The 20,696-nt window shown below is 48.6% G+C and overlaps 2 protein-coding genes and 1 pseudogene across 3 annotated transcripts in view; 2 read left to right on the forward strand and 1 right to left on the reverse strand.

Moving 5' to 3' along the window:
• Positions 1-1,346: 1,346 nt before the first annotated feature.
• Positions 1,347-6,296, reverse strand: LOC103082593 (zinc finger protein 772). 2 transcript variants are annotated; one of them, XM_007457472.1, is made up of 4 exons: positions 6,255-6,296; positions 3,743-3,869; positions 3,117-3,239; positions 1,347-2,494 (listed from the first exon to the last, which is right to left on the reverse strand). In XM_007457472.1, exons 1-4 carry the CDS (start codon positions 6,285-6,287, stop codon positions 1,347-1,349), a joined length of 1,431 nt encoding a protein of 476 aa, XP_007457534.1. In that variant the 5' UTR covers positions 6,288-6,296. The 2 variants fall into 2 exon arrangements, with proteins under 2 accessions (XP_007457534.1, XP_007457535.1); XM_007457473.1 differs by lacking the exon at positions 3,117-3,239.
• A 3,973-nt stretch (positions 6,297-10,269) lies between these two features.
• On the forward strand, positions 10,270-10,796 carry LOC103082319 (ferritin light chain pseudogene; annotated as a pseudogene).
• A 5,308-nt stretch (positions 10,797-16,104) lies between these two features.
• The window catches only part of LOC103071845 (zinc finger protein 773), a 10,611-nt gene continuing 6,019 nt past the window's right edge, over positions 16,105-20,696 (forward strand). Inside the window, exons 1-3 of the mRNA XM_007457506.1 lie at positions 16,105-16,137; positions 17,975-18,013; positions 20,526-20,652. Of these exons, the coding sequence (XP_007457568.1) occupies positions 16,105-16,137; positions 17,975-18,013; positions 20,526-20,652 (199 nt within the window). The remainder of the gene's footprint in view (positions 16,138-17,974; positions 18,014-20,525; positions 20,653-20,696) is intronic.

Consider the following 20,696-nt stretch of genomic DNA (forward strand, 5'->3'; position numbering starts at 1 on the left):
GGGCGAGAGATATTATAAAAGGAATCAGGAAACTTGGTTTCAAAGGTGCAAACATGTATCGAAACGTATCAAATTATACACTATAAATATGTGCAATTAATTGCAGAAAATGTTTAGATTGCTCAGACTGTTAACTGTAGCCGTAAGATTATGAGACACAAATATGAGTCCTGAGAAGTTCCATAAACCCTCATACCAAAGTCACAGTGATGGAAACATTTGTGGATATGCCTTTAGAAGAGTTATATTCCCTATAGTTGGCTATAGTCTCACAACTTCCTATTTATCAGATGTCCTTTTAGGGGACAGTGACATTTGCCTACCAAATAATAGATTTCAGGGATGCTGGTAGGTCCCAGGGAATCAAACTCTCCTAAAGAGGGCTGGGGAATATGAAGCATTCCCTGGGAACAAGGGACCCAATTCATGCTTCTCCCAGGAACATCAGAAGTTGTCATGACAAATGCCCATTGCTCAAGAAGACCTTGGTCACACAAATCTTGGCATACAGGACACACGATTAGACCTGCAAAGATTGGTATTCTTTCCTAGGAGGCCTTGAGTAGCAATGCAAATTAGGCTGAAACTAGAATAAGAGCTGTTCTTTCTTCACCATTCTGCAAATACCACTGAGACACAACAGTTGGACCTCTCACACAAGCTGTTCATTCTTTCAGGCTGGCAGAGCCCAATTCTGTTCTCAACTCAACCCACAAAGTGAACAGAATCCCCAGGATTAAAAGTAGTTAAAAACTAAGGTATTTGTTGCAAACCCAGAATATGAGGCAGACAATTCCCAAGTTAGGTGACTTGGGGGCTGGACAAATCCATCACGAGTGCCACATGAGACCAATAAAGTCTGAAAAATGGAAATCTCTGCAAGCAGCCAGCAGAACAAAGCTTACGTTCTTCTGGCCAAAATTGGGTCACATCCACGCTTAACCAGTAGGGGGGCAGGAAGGAGTGAGGATCTTCAATGGGCTCAGGCTACCGATGATTCCCTCCAGGGAAGGGAGGAAGAGCAGAGATCTTGCCCATCAAAGCACGCTGGGGTGATTTACACACAATGTGGCACCCTGCTGTTGCACAGACATATGGATTCTTTCAGAGACACTGGCAGTGATATGCTTCTGGCAAGTGTGCAGAGGCCTCTCACAGTGAACAAAGGCATGTTACAAAGTGCAATATTGCTCCAGAAACCTTCCCAAATAGCTGGCACACAGAAGAATCTCCTCAGGGTGGGAGTTCAAATGTATGAGACTCATCTTCCAGCTGATGGCTACTCACATAGGCTACTCTCAGAGCTTCTCTCTGGTGTCACCCACTATGGCATATTCCTTGCTATCCTAAGGCCTTTCTCTAGTATGAACTTTCCAATGTCTGATGAGGGAAGCCCTTTGCCTGAAGGCCTTCCCACACTCACTGCACTTATACGGCCTTTCTCCAGTGTGGATTCTATGGTGCTGAACAAGCACATGTTTGTGGCTAAAGGCTTTTCCACACTCACTGCACACATACGGCTTTTCGCCATTGTGAACTCTCTGGTGTGCAATAAGGTCGGAACTTTGGCTGAAGAACTTCCCACATGCAATGCACTCATAAGGCCTTGCCCCAGTATGAACACTCCAGTGCTTAATGAGTCTGTATTTGTGACCAAAGTATTTCCCACATTCACTGCACTCATAAGGCCTTTCTCCAGTATGGATACTCTCATGCTGAACAAGTGTGGATTTGTGACTGTAGGCTTTCCCACATTCACTGCATTTGTAAGGCCTTGCTCCAGTATGGATTCTCTTGTGTACAATAAGGTTAGAGCTATGATTAAAAACTTTCCCACATATGCCACACTCGTAAGGCATTTCTCCAGTGTGGATCCTCTGGTGCTGCGCAAGTATGGGTTTGCGGCTGAAGGTTTTCCCACACTCACTGCACTCATAAGGCCTTTCTCCAGTGTGGACTCTCTGGTGCTGAACAAGTGAGTCTTTGCGGCTGAAGGCTTTCCCACATTCATTGCACTTGTAATGCCTTTGTCCACTGTGAAAGGCCTCTGCACACTTGGTGTTACTTTGTGGCTTCCACTTACTAAGAGGGGCATGGTGCTGGAATATGCTTGAGCTAGTTGGGAAGTCCTTACAACCCTCCCCTGTGGTAAGGGGCATGTCCAATGATTGGACAGAGCAGCCGTTCACAAGAAAGGCCCTACCCTCATCCCTTCTGCAGTGTTTCTCTCCACTGTGCTGCTTCTGGTGGTGAAGGTTTGCACTGAACCAGAGTTGTTTCCCACATGCCACACACATGTGTGTTTTTTGCCCAGGGTGTGTTTCCTGGTGCTCAGCCAAGCACAAAACATCTTTCAAGATCGGGCCACATGTCTCACAGGGGTGGGCCTTCTGGGAAGACAGAATCGTCTTAGGAATCGTGACCTGTGACACTCCTTTTACAGAAACGCTCTGCTCAAAATGTATCTCCTCCTCCTCCATTCCATGCGAACAACCTGAAAGCAGACAAATGCTGGTGAAGGACACATTGACACTGGTGGGAAGGGGCAGTCTCATTACAAATGTGTATCTATCAGAACTAACATGAAGGTCTGCTATCAGACAAGAGGCCAGAACTCAAGTTGAGTAAAGGGCTGCTATGCAGTAGTTGGCATCTAAAGGTCACAGGATGGAAGTGGCCTTGATGGGAAGAGGACACAAATGTGGGGAACAGCCTAGGAAGAACAGGGTGTCTAATGAAGTCATCCACAAATGGATTTTAGCAAGGCCTTGGCTGCTAGGGAAATGTACAGAAGGGTGTGTTCCCTGAATAGCTACAATCAAATAGACTAGGTGGTATTTAAGAACTATTTGAGGTATGTGCACATTTCATGACACATTAAGCATATAAGCCAGTTTTGGAAAGCAGTGGAGAGGAACAGCTGAGATGTGGGCAGAGGTGGGGAACAGTCAAAGGCTAAAGGTCAGAACATAAAAGGTAAGTGTGTAAATGGGAAAGTAAAGATAGGAATGAAGTGTGGCCATTGGCCTTGGCACTCAAACAACTATGGGCACAGAGAGGTTGGGGAATGATTAGAACCCAGCCTGACATCACACCTTTCCCCAGCTCCCACTCACCAGGGCCACCCCCACCCTGAGCCTCTCTGGTCATGGCTGGAGTCATGTTGGCCCACTCAGATAGCCAGGGCTCACTGTCCAGCTCCAGTGGGGCAATCCCATGGAACATGGAAGATGCATATCCTAAGGAAAAGACAGGTAAATGGCCAGCACTGGTCTGGGTGACCCACCCCTCAGAGAAGACAACTAAATACTATAAAAATAACTCTGAAGAACTGTCTTGCAGGAATAGCCTAGTGGTCCCAATAAGTAGAGACCATACTGGTCCTTGCAATTCCTGACACAGGCAGGCTACTAGAAATGTCAGCAAGAGGAAGGGGGTAGAACCTGGGGCACAGGGATGGCATGGATCTGGACAGAGGCACCCAGTCAGGGAAAGAACAAACTGGAGATGATCCACTGGGTGACAGCAGGATGCTTCATGCCTGCATCCATCCATGTAAGCCTTCAGGGCAGCAGGTACTGGGACTGCTCAGAAGTCAGAGGTGCTAGTGCACAAAGCTCACACCTGGCATCCACAGCACCTACCCTAGGGAACGGAGGAGGGAGGTAATGCCTATGGCTCTGATAGAAAAAACAAGGAAGGGGGAGAGCCCAGGACACTGCAGGGGATGTGAGGGCCTTACCCAGTGAGGCCATAAGGGCAAAGTTCTCCAGCATCACTTCGCGGTACAGGAGCCTCTGAGCCTCATCAAGGAGCCCCCACTCCTCCTGGGAGAAGTACACGAACACGTCCTCAAAGTTCACTTTCCCCTGCCACAATGGGGAGAGCCAAGTCTGTGAGTAGTCTCTCTCCTAAGGACCCCCATCTTGCCCCCACAGAGCTCCCTTCAGCATTCCTTCCGACCTAGGTCATCAACTCATTGGAAATACCAGGGCCGGGTGCCACATATGTCTGCTCTCTCCTTAAGGTCCCTTTGATCACGGTGTCTACACACACCAACAATAGGCAGGTGGGCAGAAAGGCGCCATCTAAGCTCTGGGGCTGGCATGTGGGGCCGCACTGCATCCCCACCCACGTCCTTCTAGCCAGTTCTCCTGGAGTTGCTAAGACCATGCTTACCAGACAACCAAAGTTGGGCTCATCTTTCTCCCATAAGTCCCCAACACCAGGGACCAAGGGCCATCAGTTCATACTCCTTTGCCACATGCAACCAAGTCTTTTGGATCACTCTCAATCTCACAACTCTTGGCCCCCCACCCAGTTGTTGGCCTCCACCATCACCTATCTGGCTCATTAACTGCAATGCCGTTGTGATGTGTAGATTCTCCCTTGTAAACCTATGTACACACCATCTTCTGCTTTTTGGATGTCTCCATCCTGAGCCCCTCCACAGGACTTCAGCCCTGTGTCCAGCAGCTCACTTGACACCTCCACTCAGTGTTTTCTGGAACATCTCAGACTCTTCACATGGCCACAAATAAACTCCTGATACCCATGTAGAGTTACTTCTACCACTAACTTGCCCATCTCAGCTGATGGAGCTTCTACCTTTCTGACTGATAAGGCCTAACATCTTGGGGCTGTCTCTTTCACACATCAGAAAATATGACCCAGTCACTTTTCCCATCTACAGAGCCAGCCCTCTGAGCCATCCATTACCACTCACCTGGAATACTGAAGCAGCCTCCTCCCCGGTCTCCTTGTCTCTATCCTAATTCCCTCTTCCGTCACCACACACAGTCTGTTCTCCACTTGGCATCCAGAGGGAGGCTGTTAAAACCTGGATCAGATTACCTCCCTCCTCTGCTCCATGGCTACACCACCCTCAGAACAGAGGCCTCGCTTGTCAGCTGGCCATTTCAGGTCTGACTCCTGCCCACCTGCTCTTGATTGCTACCAGATATGGTGGAGACCTGTAGTTTCCTGAAAACTCCCACCTCAATCTCTCCTTCAAGTATTTGCACATGCTGGTTCCTGTTCCTGGAACAAACTTCCACACCTTATTCCAGTGGTCACCAGAAAACGGGAAACCTTGCATGTAACCCCTGGTCTAGACTCAGAACCCTGGGCTTGGGGTTTCTCCAGGGTCCTCAGACACAAGAGCTGGGAGAGTACAAGTAAAGTGTTCGGGACTTCCCTCGTGGTGCAGTGGTTAAGAATCCACCTGCCAATGCAGGGGGCATGGGTCTGAGCCCTGGTCCGGGAAGATCCCACATGCCGCAGAGCAACTAAGCCCAAGCGCCACAACTACTGAGCCTGCGCTCTAGAGCCCGCGAGCCACAACTACTGAGCCCGTGCGCCACAACTACTGAGGCCCGCATGCCTAGAGCCTGTGCTCTGCAACGAGAAGCCACTGCAATGAGAAGCCTGCGCACCGCAACCAAGAGTAGCCCCCGCTCACCGCAACTAGAGAAAGCCCGCGTACGGTAACGAAGACCCAACGCAGCCAAAAATAAATAAATAAATAAATAAATAAATTTTAAAAAAAGTAAAGTGTTCTACGACACCACAATCCTGAAGCCCTCATGGGTGGGGGTGGCATCGATGAGAGCCTGGACATCCTCCCCTCACCTCTATAAAGCCCATAATTACTACTGAGATCAGGGGAACCTGTGGTAAGAGAGAGACTATGAGAGACAAGCAACCACGAAAGAGGCCCAAGGGTTCAGGCCTATCTTCTACTCCTGCCCTGCCACAGACCTGGGGCTGTCTGTCCTCTGAGTCTCAGTCCTCAGGGCCACGTACCAGTTGTGTTGCCTTGGACTATGTCTCAACCTTTCTAGGGCCCACTGTCCGCACCCTCACCTCAAGTCTGTACACACCTGGGCAGTCTACGGAATACTTTTGAAACCATCAGATATTGCCTCTCTGTTCAGAACCTTCCGTAGCTCCCATCACCCTGAGAATTGAGGCACAGCTGCTCGGACTCTTGATCTTTTCAGACACCAAAGGCCCCAGGTTTCCCAAATGCTCTGGCTGTGTCGCACCTCCAAGCCTCTGCACATGCTGGCCCCTCGCCTGTAACATCTTTCCACATCCCATCATGCTGGCTGTCAGAAATGGGACCCGACCAAGAGAGCCCCCACTGTCTGGACACATGGTCCTGAGCTGCAGGGACCTGAGGCGTCCCTCATTCGAGGCTTCAGGATTCAGAGATGGAAGTCGGGGGAACAACCCAGGGGTGCAGCACCCACCTGCGCCGGGTCCGTCAGCACGGCGGCCGCCATCGGCACCTGCGGACCGGGGAGGGCGAGGGGGAGGGGAGTAGCTGGAGAGCGACAGGTGAGAGGTCCCGGGCTCAGGCGGCCGGGTCACCTGAGCGGTGCCACTGCCGATCCTCAGGTCCGTCTCTGTTTAGGGCAGACAACGCCTCTCGCGTTTTCCCTATCCTGTCACCTCGGGTGTGACGCCGCGTTCCGGAGACTGACTCGGGGGACTAATCCGAAAGTAAACAAAATGTCCGCCCAACAACGGAAAAGGAAGTCCCGCCCAGGCGTCCTCCGAACGAACGGAAACGCCCCTTTACTGGGCCTTCATTGGCCCAGAGCTGCCAAGGCTCCTAGGTAATATAGTTCCCACAGCACCAACGATGGAGTGGGACTCCTGCGCCACCTCCAGGTCAAAGGCGGAGCCACCTAGCTAGCGGCGCCTAGAAATTGCTTCGTTTAGTTTGAGGATTAGGCGGAGCGTTGCTTCCTCTTAAAGGAGACGCACCCATATTTCCGGTGAGTGTAGTCTGTAACACATCACAAAAATGTTCAGAAACATATTTTTTGGGGCTTCTTTACATAGAGAATGCTCACGAGAAAAATCAAATGCACACACCATATACTAATGTCGCTCAGACCTCCATAGCTAGAAGCTAATAAATAGTATTTGTTATCAAATATACACAACGTAGTGCGAAGCGCTTGGGTTAGTTGTGTGGGCCTCAGCATTTAGAATCAGGAACAAGAGCAGAGACTCCAGACACGGGCACCACGTTAAGTGCAATAGAGATGTGGGACACTGATGAACAGGTGGACAATGCTGGTGTCTCTGGGTACCTCAGAAAATATTTCTCCTGCCTTTATAATCAGTGATTGTGTCTAACCCAGGGAGTAATACTTTTTACAAGAAATGTCACCGAGCCCACGCTCGTTCTGCTCGCCTCACGACAGGCCAATGAATTGAGAGACGAGCTGTTGGAGCAAGGGGTAACTTTACTCGGAAAGCGAGCAGACCCAGAATAAGGCAGACTGGTATCTCAAAAAAATCCATCATCCCTCAGTCCGGATTCCGGCTCCTTTTACAAAAGAGGGGGAGGGGCCCACTGCGGTGCTGACCAACGGCTGAGGGGGGCTGCTATAGCTAGCGCCTGCCCCGCCCCTATTACAGAAATAGGTCACTCTGTATACACAGATGTATTCAATTCCTTTAGATATCTTACAAAGATCTGAAAAGTGACGGAAGGAATGTTCACTTCTTAAGGTATGGGGAAGTCATTCTGGCTTATATATAATTTAACTTGAACTTCAGGCTAACCAAAACAGCCTGTTTGTGGCCAAATATGCACTGTACATCTGCTTTAATTATTAAAGAAAAAGGCACATTGACCAGAAGTAAGGAATGTCCATTTTAAAGATAAAGATTAAAGGCCTCCCTTCCAGGGATGCCGATGCTAGTACTCCTTTGATCACAAGACTTTCTTCCCAGGTGACAAGGCCATACTGAGTTGTGTATGTGCTGATCTGTTTTTGTTTTTTTGAAACGTTGAAGGAGTGTATTCCTGACTTGTTTGGTGTTCCTTATTATAACAAGATATAAAACTGTGCTCAAAACCATGCTTCTCTAGAGCAGTTCCTCAGAGTAATCTGAGAAGCTGTCTCCTGGGCTATAGTCCTCAGTTTGGATCAAAAAAACCTCTTTTCTATTCCCATTGTAGATTGTTTATTGATTATTTTCCATCGACAAAGGTAATTTACCAAATGTCACTTGTCAATTAGAAGGACAATAAGAATTGTTTCTGTGCAGAAGAAATAACTACCATACTAAATTTCTATACACAGTAAAAATGCCTTTTAAGAAAGTGTGATGTAAGACTATTTGAGGATAAACATGACGACTGTAATGGAAAACAAACCCACAGAAAATAAAATTCTAAACATAATTTTCTAAACTGAAAATAATATTCAGGTACAAAGAAGGCTGATCCAGACAAAAATTCTGCAAAGAGAGTTGGAATGAGGATTGAGAGAAGTGTGCATCTCTTGATTAAAATAACTGCTCGTTATCTGTGTAAAACATGAATATGTCTCCTTATAGAGTTAAAGTGATGGAATTCCATGTATAACCTCAGAACATATACATTGAGAGGAGGCTAGTTGCTTAATGTTCTGAATCCCTTATATTTCCAATCAGGAATAAATGTATTTCTAACCCTATACTCAAATGTATTAAATAAGCTTTTGCAATTTTTAGCTTAAATATTATAAATGCAACCAGAATATACTTTTCAAACTAGAAAGGAAAAATTTGGAATATAAATGATCAATAGAATGGTAAAAACAGTAGTAAAACAAATGGAACTAGTCCTATGAGGTGGATTTGTCACCTTGGTTAATATGAGGAAACTGAGGCAGCAAAGGGTCTATGACTTACTCTCCGTTATGGCTGTTAAGTAGCACATCTGGGAATGGAGCCCACAGAGCCACAGCTTTAACCACTGCCCAACACAGCCTCCAATCCAATGTCATCTATCTGGCCCCTTCTATGTTGGAGAAATGAGGTCATGGAAAATTCAACTGCCCAGGGAACTGACATGAGGACAGGGATAAGTCTTGCCTTTTCTTTGCCCCAGAAATATTAGCCTTCAGCTTTATTTATTCCCTAAACATGTTTTTCCTGGGCACTGACCAAGAAACCAGAACAGGAAAAGCCCTGCCGGCCCACAGATACAGAGTGTTTGAGGGGGATAACTCTCATTGCCTGAGGCTTGCTCTGTCATCACAACCATCCACATGTCCTGTCACATCTGCTTCCCAACACCTCCAACTCCACCCCCTTGGGCCGGTCTACCAACAGTACATTTCTGGACTACAAAACAGCCTCCACCCTGTATCACCATTAGTTCTTGCTCTACCTCAGCTCATGCTCCACACATCAGACAGAAGGTGATTTCAAAACAAATCAGCTTATATTTGGCAAATTTGAGTGGACCAAAAGTACACCGGTATGGGACTTCCCTGGTAGTCTAGTTGTTAAGACTCTGCACTTCCAGTGCAGGGGGCGTGGCTTCCACCCCGAGTTGGGGACCTAAGATCCCACATGCTGTGCAGTGCATCCAAAAAAAAATTTTTTAAAAGCACATCGGTGGCCAAAGGGGCAAAGATCTCAGTCTTCCCTGTTACCTACCCTCCAAAATTTAGCTTTGGGGTTAGTAACACACTTCCCATCATCAGTTACCATTGATCATGCACAACCTTGCCCTGTCTGTGGTCAGCCTCATTGTAAATATATGTGGTGACAAAATCCAGGAGAGGCATAGCAGCTTCCTGATGTCCCACACAGCCAATCTGAGGTAGACTCAGACACATAGCCCATGCTCTCTGCTCTAGTGCTCTCCTGCAGGTGAGTGGAGGCCTCTTTCTTCTTTATGGAGTAAACAAAATATCGACAGCTTTCAGGAACGGAGTTGTGGATTTCATACAGAAGGAGTAACAGCTGTGGAGTCCTACTGATTACTCCTTTAGCCCAGAGTCTGGTGAAAGTATTCAAAGTATCCAATCCTAGCCTTACTCGGTGTACCTACTCAGCCTCACCCATTCCTTTTCATGACAACTCCAATAAAGGCTCTGGGACATGCTCTCCCCCTCCCGCTTCTGCCTCATGATCCACCTTGGTGCTTCCCCATGTGGCCCTGCATGGCATGCCCTGCCTCCTGTTTCTAGGGGTCTGTGTGTAATCTTCTTCCTTCATGAAAATTATTTGTGTCTGTTACCATACCTGATTAAAACAAATCCGAGGTACATTTTCAGACAGTAGATAATCATTTTACCTAAACTAAATGATTAGTCTGTTATTTTCTCATTAATCAAGTTATTTCAAATTCCACACCCATTTGAAGCTGTTTGTCTGTTGAGATCATCCATTTATCTATTCCTGTGACAAAATTAAACTGTTACAGCTTCACACCACACTTTGTGGAGAGAGTCCTCCTCACAGCTAACCATGAGCAACCAGATATAGCAGAATTCTTATGCCGAGGTGGAGGCCGCCGTCAGCTGCCTGATTAACCCGCACCTGCAGGCCTCGTCCACCTCCCTCTCCCTGAGCTTTTACTCTGAAGCTGACGAGGTGGCTCTGGAGGGTGTGGGCTGCTTCTTTCAGGAGTTGGCTGAGGAGAAGCGAGAAGGTGCCCAGCTTCTCTTGAAGATGTGGAAGCAGTGGGACAACTGCACCCTGGTCCAGGACGAGTAGAAGCTGTCCCCGAACGAGCGGAGCGCCAGTGTGGACCCATGGAGGCCGCCATAGCCCTGGAGAAGAGCCTGAACCAGGCCCTCTTGGATCTGCATGCCCTGGGTTCTGTGAGCCTCAGACGCCCAGCTCTGTGAGTTCCTGGAGAGCCGCTTCCTGGAAGAGGAGACGAAGCTCCTCAAGAAGATGGGTGACCATCTGACCAACCTGCGCAGGCTGGCTGGCCCCCCAGGCTGGGCTGGGCAAGTGTCTTCCAAAGGCTGTCCTGCAAGCACAACTAGGAGCCTCCGGAGCCCAGCGGCCTCTGCGGGACCCCTCTGCCTCCGCCCTCCTCCGAGATCTCTGCCCGAGCCTCTTCCTTCAGCCAGGAAGCAAGTTTTTAACCACCCTGAAACCTTCACCTGAGCCGTGGTGCTAAATAGAAACAAAGAATGTTCTTTTGCAGAGGAGAAAAAAAGCTAGGTTGTGATTAAAAAAGAAAAAGTATCTGACTAGTATGAATGATTTGTAGTCTGTTTAATTCTCAAGATTGTCTAAAGAAATGGGTCCTAACTTTTGGGTACAAACTGGGTACATAGAGTTTCTGATAAACTATGTTTTCTGTCAAGAAGAATAAATACAACTATTCTGAAGATGTTGTATAGGGGATTCCCTGGTGCTCCAGTGGTTAGGAGTCTGCGCTTTCACTGCCCTGGGCCCAGGTTCAATCCCTGGTCGGAGAGCTAAGATCCCACAAGCCGCGGTGCAGCCAAAAAGAAAAACAAAATGTTACACAGAATTTTAGGGTTTTCATGACTTCTCTGGAGTCATTCTGGGTACTGGACTCAACTCTGGTTTTCTAAAATTTAAGTGTGGTTTTGCTGAGCACAGAGCTGAGTACTTTGACCGGATCACATTGTGTTCGTCCCTCAAGCCTCAAACTCATGATAAAATTGCTTTTCCTGATTTTCAAGTTGGTGTGATGCCATCTGCATATATTGAAGAAAGAGCCCTGAGAAGTTCATCTCTGAGTCTCCCATTAGGTTGCTACTGAGAACACTGATTATTACATCATACGCTGACCTCTTTATGAAGCCTCTTGAGAAATTTCTTTCTGGTCTTAATATTAGGAATAACAGAGCTTTGCTTGGGTAATTGGGTGTTTTTGTTTTATGGACACTGTAAATGATGTAACTAATTAAGTTTCGTCTTCTGACTGCCTGCTAAAAAGCTTAGAGCCAAATTTGTGGTCCACCCAGAGTAAATGAGTAGAGTCGTATAAGCATTTTGTACATGTTTTATTCCTGGTTCTTCTGTTACTAATTCCTTGGTGTATTTTGTGGATTCTTTTAAGGTACCTTAAACAATTTCTGGAACAAAGCTGTGTATAAACAGATAAATAAAGTAAACTTTAAAAATACAAAAAAATAGGGACTTCCCTGGTGGTGCAGTGGTTAAGAATACGCCTGCCAATGCAGGGGACACGGGTTTGAGCCCTGGTCCAGGAAGATCCCACATGCTGCGGAGCAACTAAGCCAGTGTGCCACAACTACTGAGCCTGCCCTCTGGAGCCTGCGAACCGCAACTACTGAGCCCATGCACCACAACTGCTGAAGCCCTCGTGCCTAGAGCCCGTGCTCCACAACAAGAGAAGCCACTGCAATGAGAAGCCCGCGCACCGCAAAGAAGAGTAGCCCCCACTTGCCGCAACTAGAGAAAGCCCACGCACAGCAACAAAGACCCAAATGCAGCCAAAAATAAATTTTAAAAAGTAAATTTTTAAAATGCAAAAAAGTAAAAATAAACAAACTGTCTACCTAGCTTTTTTAATTTTAAAAACTGTCATACATTCAGTGGGATATTCATATGAGATGTATAAATTGTTTTTTTCTTTTACAAAGACCACACCTATAAAACTCACCTCGTGTAATTTTTTTAGGCATCCCCTGTCCCTTGTTACCTTTACACATTCCTCTGGGCCCCTAGAGCTCACCTGACATTTTCTTCCTTTTAATTTTTTGGCCACAACACATGGCATGTGGGATCTTAGTTCCCCAACCAGGGATCTAACCTGCGACCCCTGCAGTGGAAGCATGGAGTCTTCGCCACTGGACCGCCAAGGAAGTCCCCACACCTGACATTTTGATAATCATTCTTTTGATGTCTTTATAGTTTTACTGCTTATCTATACTTCCCTAAACGATAGACTGTCTTTTATTGCCAAAGTCTTAATTTTCCATAGATTGTATCATAGTGTATGCATTTTTTTTTTTTTTTTTTTTTTTTTTTTGCGGTACGCGGGCCTCTAACAGCTGTGGCCTCTCCCGCTGCGGAGCACAGGCTCTGGACGCGCAGGCCCAATGGCCATAGCTCATGGGCTCAGCCGCTCCGTGGCATATGGGATCCTCCCGGACCAGGGCACGAACCCGTGTCCCCTGCATTGGCAGGCGGACTCTCAACCACTGAGCGACCAGGGAAGCCCATGTATGAATTTTTCTGACTAGATTCTGTAACATGTTTGTTAGATTTATCCACAGAGGTTCATGATATGGTGGTCAGCTCATTTCCACAGCTCATCAGTAATTGATAGGGTGAATAATCCAGAATCTACTCTTCCAAGATGTGATTTCAAGAAAATGACACATATCTTCTGTGCTTGGCTTAACAGGGGAGTTTCTCTGCACCTCATCTCACACTTGTCAGTGGGACTATATCTCCTGACTCTCCTCCCTCCCATTTACATGCCACATTGGGGCCTGATCTAAATAACTAATGTAACTTGGGTTTCTATCATCCTATGTTCTTAACTCCAATATTGACTCCTTTTGTGATGTGTGTGATTTCTGATGTGTTGTGTGTATAAAGTATACAATTGGAAGGAGCCTTTTGAGGCTGTGTGTCAGTTCCATCAAGCATGAAATAAAGCCTTGTCTGGAGGCTGACTCCATGTCTTAGGAGCCTTCACTTTTTTTTTTTCCTGAGGCTTCACTTTCAGTCATTGCTGTAACTAAGCCACGACTGATCCATGCATGCTGATAAGAAGAGGCAGACATTTTGGGGATCTCCTGCCAAGCTGACCTGAGGTGACACAGTTGGCATTAGAAACTCTCCCCCTCCCAAAATGAATATCTCGTCTTGGAGATAATGTGCTATAAATATGGGTGAGCTGGGACTGTCAGTTTGACACACCATCTCTTTGTGAGGATCCACTCGCCAAGGCACTGGCCACAGGAGGCTTTGCCTGAGTTGACAATTTTCACCTCATTATTGGCGACCCAGGGGTAATCTGAATGCCTCCTTGAGGAGACTGGTCTTGAAACTGAACAGACCTATATAGATCCCTTCCCAGTGACAGAACCCCTGAGTCCCTGCTTACTGGTGATTAAGAAAAAGATGGTGGCCCATGCACTTATGGTCAGTTATTCTATGACAAAGGAGGCAAGAATATATACAATGGAATCAGCTAGTACTGAACACCCACTTCCAGAAAGTTCCAGGAAGGAGTGAAGTCTTCATCATCTTTTGCCCTCATGAGTCATTCCAAAGCTGTGATGAAGTTGGTCACTGCTCAGTCCACAGATGAAACTTACAGGAGAAAAATCAGGGAAATGAAGATTGACATGAAAGAAGGAGTCAGTGGTAAAGTAGGTGGTAGGAGAACACAAAATGAAGTGTTGGCATCTCTTTTATCAACAGCTGCCTGGTGTCAACAATGGTACAGCATCCTTCCCACCTGCAGGGAGTTAGCTTTGTATCTCAAAATGGAAGTGTAGTGGAACAAAAAGAGTAATAAGGGATGAAGGGGAGAAATCTGGTGGGAGAGGAGTGTTGGCTTATGGGTTTGAGGCTTATTGTCCTGCTTGGACACCAATGCTGAGCCCTTAAGAAGGGAGAGGGCACATATGAGTTTGGGGTGAAGAAGGAAGGTGAACACTTGGGATCCTCGACTATTTCATCACCTACATCCAGAACTCAGAGTCTTCGCTTTACCACCATTGTTTTTTTATATTGGGCGTCCCATTGTCAAAGGAAATTGGTAATGTATAACTGGTTCATTCCAAGGAAACTGCTTTATTGGCCCTCAAGATCCTCTTTAAATCCTTAAGGGAAGGAAAGTCTGGAGCACCAGCTGCGCAGGAACATTAAAATACAAGCCAATCTACAATAAGGATAGTCTCTAGATGAGAGTCTGGCAGAGTTCTTCACCCTGATTTCCCCTCCACCTCCATCTCTGCAGCTCTGTCTGTTACTGAACTAAAGTCCTTGTGCCTGACACAGAGTGAGGCCAAACAATACCAAAACATCGGAGGTTGGAGCAGAAAAAGGCTTATTGCAGGGCGATGAAAGGAGACGGGTGGCTAATGCCTTAAAAACCCCGAACTCGCTGAAAGCTGTCAGCAAAGACCTTTTATAGGAAAGGTGAGGGAGGGGCGTGGTTAGTTGTTGCAAACTTCTTGGTATCAGATCCTTTGTTTTTGAGGTCAGGTAACGGTGTTCCTGTAAAGCTCCACCAAACAAGACTGGCCTGTATTTCTTATCCTCTGTTCTGACAAAAAATGGCAAGGTCCCAAGGCACAAGTTTCACCCTCTGAGGTCCAGGTACTGGCTAAAAGAAGGGGGTCCCTGCTCCGGCCAGTTACCCTGTCAGGTGAAGAGGTAGATCTTAGCTGGCGGTGCCCTCAGGGCCAAGTCCACAGACCCTGCCCAGTCGTCATCACTGGGGGAGCAAGGCACCAAGGACCCAACTGGCACTCGGTCTCCTCAGGCTGCCCAAACGGGTTGGTGGGACGTGTGTGTGCATGTCTGCAGGGTTCTGCAAACCGCGATCCATGCAGACTGCCGCCACCACTAGGTCACGGGGGTGGGGATGAGGGGAGACGTTTGCCGTCGCCTCAAGGCCTGGGCCCCGCCAGTGGGCGGCGTTGGCAAGGGCTCTGGAGCTCTGCAGGACACAGCCCCCAGCCTTCCCCGCCAGGGTCCCCCAGCTCACCCACCCGCCTAAGGCCAGAAGGCCTGGGGGCGGGGGAGTCCGGGATCCGTCTCTTACCACACTCTCCTCTGGAGGACCACCACCAGTCCTACCGTTAGCCCAGCGGGACCTCTAACCGCCCCGCTCAAGTCTGGCGCTAACAGTCACCCCTAGCGTTCTGGCGGTAACGGTTGCCCGGTAACGGTCGCGCTGTAACGGCGCGTGCAAACAGCTGCGTGCCTACCCCGCCCCTATTACGTGTCCACTTCCTCAAGGTTTGGCGGTGTGAACTACATTACCCAGCAGGCGCTGCTCTCCCCGGTGGCTGTGCTTGGCCAAGAAAACAGACATTTCCGCGCGCGTGCGGAACACGCTGGGCGGGACTTTTGGCGTCCGCTTAGGGGCGGTCGTTTTGGGGTCTGTTGGGTCTCTCTGCCTGGTCTGAGGGTCCGGAAAGCTGCTTTGAACTGGGGTGGCGAGAACGGGAAGGCACGAGAGGAGGCAAGCGCTGCACTGCACTGAGGCGGGTCTGACGTTCGGGCAGCAGCGCCCGGAGATCACCCGATTCTGGTTCGGGGACAGGGATGCCTGGGGCCCGACCTGGTCCGCCGCTCCCGGCCCGGCTCCGCCCACAGACTCCGATGGATGCGGCAGCGCCTAGAGTCCCGGCTCAGGTAAACACTCGTCCTCCGGTCTCTCACCGCCCTCACCCCACCGGACACCAAAGGCCCCACTGATCGTCCCCTGCTCGAGCCCCTGGGTCCAAGTCAGTAGGGAGCTCGTTGGGGGAGGGGTCCCCCATTTCTGTCAGCCAGTATAATGGGGTGTGGGAGAGAGTTACAGGCAGAGGGACCGGCACAATCAAAGACTTGGAACAATAACCGAACTGAGAGGCCTAAACTTGAAGTTTCTCTCGAGTCTGCACGGAACAGCTTAAGGGGATGAGTCCCACGTGAAAAGGCAGCCGGAGCAGCTGGGCCTTCATTCTGCGGCCGCTGGTGGCCACGGAGGGTTGTGAAGTGGAGAGACTCAATCTATGTGTCAAAGTTTTCCAAAGCCTTCTCAGGGAAAAACAGACGGGGGTGGGGGTGATAAGAGTGGAGACTAGGAGACCTGTGAGTAAGTAAGTACAATAGACTAATAGAGAGTGCTGGTGCGGACTGGACCATTGCTGGTGGCAGCAGCGGGGAGGATTGATCAGATTTCTTATGGGCTTTAAACATTGAACAGACAGGATTTCCTGCTGCCACAGATGTGGCTGTGAAAAAGTAGGGAAGGAAGGACGATGCTGTTTCTTGGTTTGCAGGGAGCAGGCTTCAGGGATAAGAGTAGGAGTTGGATTTTGGACATGGTAACCCTGAGATGTCCCAGAGTGGAGGTGTCATGTGGGTAGCTTGCTTACTCACTCATGGGGTTCTGCGGAGGGATCTGGGCTGGAGATATCCAAGGGATGATGGGTGGTGGCCTGGACCAGGGCAAGCACTGTGGGTCCTATTTAGGAAGGAGAATCAAAGTTTTTATTTCAGTTAAGCCTGGAGGGTGAGGCTGCCTCCAGAGGGGTGGAGTCCTGTGCTCCAAAGTGGTTCTGGCTGGTGTGTGCAGGAATGGAGGGTTATAGGGTATAAGGACCCAGGTCTGGGGTGGAGACTGAGATGTTCAGTGGTGTAGATTTGCCACTCCAGGCTCAGCAGGCCCTCATTTCCACTCCTTGTGCAGAAAAAGAATACTCAGCGAGGCTAGTAGAGCATCTCCTTTGGTGCCTAAGTTCCCCCAGCTTTTAGGGCAGGAGGGATGAGCAGCTGCTCCAGTGCAAAGGCCCCTAGCAGGATTCCCTTCAGGAGAGTGTACAGCAGGCAGTTAGGTTGCCAGTAGGACTAGTATCTACTCAATTTTCTCAGGCCCAAGTCCCCAGTTTATTAAATCGTGAATTTATGAAATAAATACTCATTTAACACTAACTGGTAAAAATACATATATATGTACATGTATGTCCATAAATTAAAATAACATGGCTTTTAAATAACAATTAAATAACAAATAAATAACAAATAACATATAAAAAACAAATAAATAACATGGCTTTAACAAGTTAATGGTTATAAACACTTAATTGGTTGAAATTTCAATATACTGCTAAGCATTCAATTAAATCAAACATCTTCAATATTGTATTTTCTTAGTTAAAAGGCATGTTAAAAAACTGCATTTTTAATACCTACCAGGAAATCTTGACAGAAGCATCACTTATGAGGACAATAAGAGTTGATATTTAGAACTTGTTGCATAGGAATGCATTTGATGCAGACAGCAGCCCCACTGAGTGGACACCATTGTTATCTCCATTTGACAGACCACAACACTGAGGCACAGGGAGGTCGAGTATTTGTCCAAGGTCACACAGCTGGTAAGAGGCATCACTGAGGACTGAGGCCCAGATGGTGTAAGGCACCTTGCTTGAGCTTTTGGGGCCCAACATTATTGCCTGCTTCTCACAGCCTTGCTTTTCCATAGGTTGCTGTGGCTGCAGAATCACTTGCAGACCATGAAGAGGTAAGTGAAAGATATACTCGATCTTCACCCTTTTCACCTCCCACCTGCATGGGCTCCAGGACTGTAGTGTCTTGGGACTCTACCTGCTACTTTCCCTACCCTGCCATCTGAGATCCCTGGAAGGTGGTCATCCAAGGTCAGGTCCCTGAGTCCAGACCAGGAATTATACAGATTGTTTTCCATTTCTGGCAACCAGTGGCATGACACTTAAAAGAAATTCCATTCACAGTGGTCAACATTAGAAGATGCTAGAGGTGAGGTTGAGCTGGGAATGCCCAGGCAACCTTAGGTCTCCATTATGTCTGGTGGAAATAGCAGGAAGCAGGCGTTAGACCTGGAATGGTGGGCTGAAGAGGTGGGCCTCTATCCGGAGGGTGGTGGGAGCCATAGAAGGTTTGGAGCAGAGGAGGGAACTGATCTGACCCAGGCTTAACAAGCATTTTCTGCTGCAGAGTAGAGAGAAGACTGTTGGGTTACAGGGAGACCAGGGAGGAGGCTACTGCAGTAGTCCAGGTGAGTGTTGATAGCTAGACCAGAGTAGTGGCAGTGGAGGTGGGAGACATGTTGGAGTCTGTGTCTGTTTTTTTTAAGTAGGTCTGAGCAGACTTTCTGATGTGGAGGGTGGGAGAGAGAAGAGGAAGAGTCGGGTGACTCTGAGATGTTTGGCCTTAGTAGCTAGAAGCAGGGTTAGTACTACCATGTCGAAGTCGGCGGCAAGAGTAATTTTCAGTGGGAATATTAGGAGCTAGGTTTTGGCTGTTGAACTGAGATGCTCCAGGAACTCTTGAGTGGATTCATCCAGTGGATACCTAGACACACACATTTTGAGTTCAGGTGAAGCATTCAGATTGGATTCACCCATAATATGGATGGTGTGTGGACCAGGATGGAACTGCAATCAGATTTGGCAGGGGGCACCTTCAGGTCCTGTGGCAGTGTGTTAGGTGACAAGGGAGGAGTGTGTGGGGCCGAGGACTGGGTCTCTTGCTAGATGGGGTGGTGGGCTTCACAGAAACACATGAGGGAACGTAGTGGCCATGGGGAGGCATTGTAGGAGTGAGGAGGATCTGGCTGGTGGCCAGGGTTTCCATGGGGAGTGGATATGAGACAAGGCAGGGAGATGACAGCAAACCCGGTGCTATTGCTTATTCATCCAGCTATGGGCTCCCCAGGCTCTTGTTCTTATCCCCACTGTGACCTGGAGGTTAGCACAAGATCACACAGGGTCCTCTGGGACAGCTGTTAGGCCTGATGTGAGAGACAGGTGGATCTGGGCTTTTCTTTTCTTTTTTCAATTTTTTGGCCGCCCTGCGCACATGTGGGGTCTTAGTTCCCCGACCAGGGATGGAACCCGAGCCCCCTGCATTGGAAGCACAGAGTCTTAACCACTGGACCACCAGGGAAGTCCCTGGACCTGGGCTTTGAATAAGTATCAGAGGAAGCTGAGACTGATGAGGGGACAGCTTTGCAACACAGAAGTGGAAGAGGGATGCGTGTACCTGATATCTGTGCATCGTTTTGGGTGGCTGACAATGAAGCAAGGATAAGGGCCAAGTAAGGAGGCCTTCAAAGCAGGCCTGGGGGTTGCCCCTGGCAGTTAGTGCCTTTGGAACACTGGGACGGTAGGATTCTGATTGCACTTGCCAAGCACCCTCAGGATGCCACCTGCACACTGGCACGTGGTGAGGCCAGGGAGATGCAGGATGTGGTGTAGTGGGTGGTGGTGGCAGTGAGGGGTTGGGGCTGTGAAGGGAGGTGTGGTGTAAAGAACAATGTACAGGGCTTCCCTGGTGGTGCAGTGGTTAAAAATCCGCCTGCCAATGCAGGGGACATGGGTTTGAGCCCTGGTCCGGGAAGATCTCACACGCCGTGGAGCAACTAAGCCCGTGTGCCACAACTACTGAGCCTGCGCTCTAGAGCCTGCAAGCCACAAATACTGAGCCTGTATTCCACAACTACTGAAGCCCTCTTGCTTAGAGCCTGTGCTCCACAACAGAAGCCAGTGCAATAAGAAGCCTGTGCACCGCAGTGAAGAGTAGCCCCCACTCGCTACAACTAGAGAAAGCCTGCATGCAGTAAAGAAGACCCAACGCAGCCAAAAATAAATAAATAAATATATTTATATTAAAAAAAAAAAGAATGATGTAAATGTTGGGAGGGAGTGTCAACTGATGGCCCCAGGCCCTTGGACTGGGGCCTGAGGGGAGAACAGTGACTCAGTTTTGGTTGTGTTTGGGAAGCACAATCTAGAGGATCCCAGGTAAACTGGCAGAAGGGTGAGGCTCTGCAGGCCAGCACCAGGGCTCAGATGACACATGCCCCCCTGCCTGTTGTTGATGAGGGCTGAACACAGTGATCGATGGGATGGCCAGCAGAGGGTGGGCATCAGTGGCACCAGGGCCTGGGATGTCCTCTGAGGTTGGTGGCTTGGGAGGAGGGTGGATATTTGGGGAGATGCTTAGAGTCCTGGGAAGGAGGCTGCACATAAACTGAACCATCCCCATCTTGGCAGGGCCGAGTGACATTTGAGGATGTGGCTGTCTACTTCTCACAGGAGGAGTGGGGACTCCTTGATAAAGCCCAGAGACTCCTGTACTACAGTGTGATGCTGGAGAACTTCTCACTGATGGCCTCTCTGGGTAAGTTCCTTGCACCCCACAGCTTAGGTGGGGCTCTGCTCTTT

This window comes from Lipotes vexillifer, unplaced genomic scaffold, assembly GCF_000442215.2.
Source record: "Lipotes vexillifer unplaced genomic scaffold, Lipotes_vexillifer_v1.1 scaffold995, whole genome shotgun sequence".
Classification (NCBI taxonomy): domain Eukaryota; kingdom Metazoa; phylum Chordata; class Mammalia; order Artiodactyla; family Lipotidae; genus Lipotes; species Lipotes vexillifer.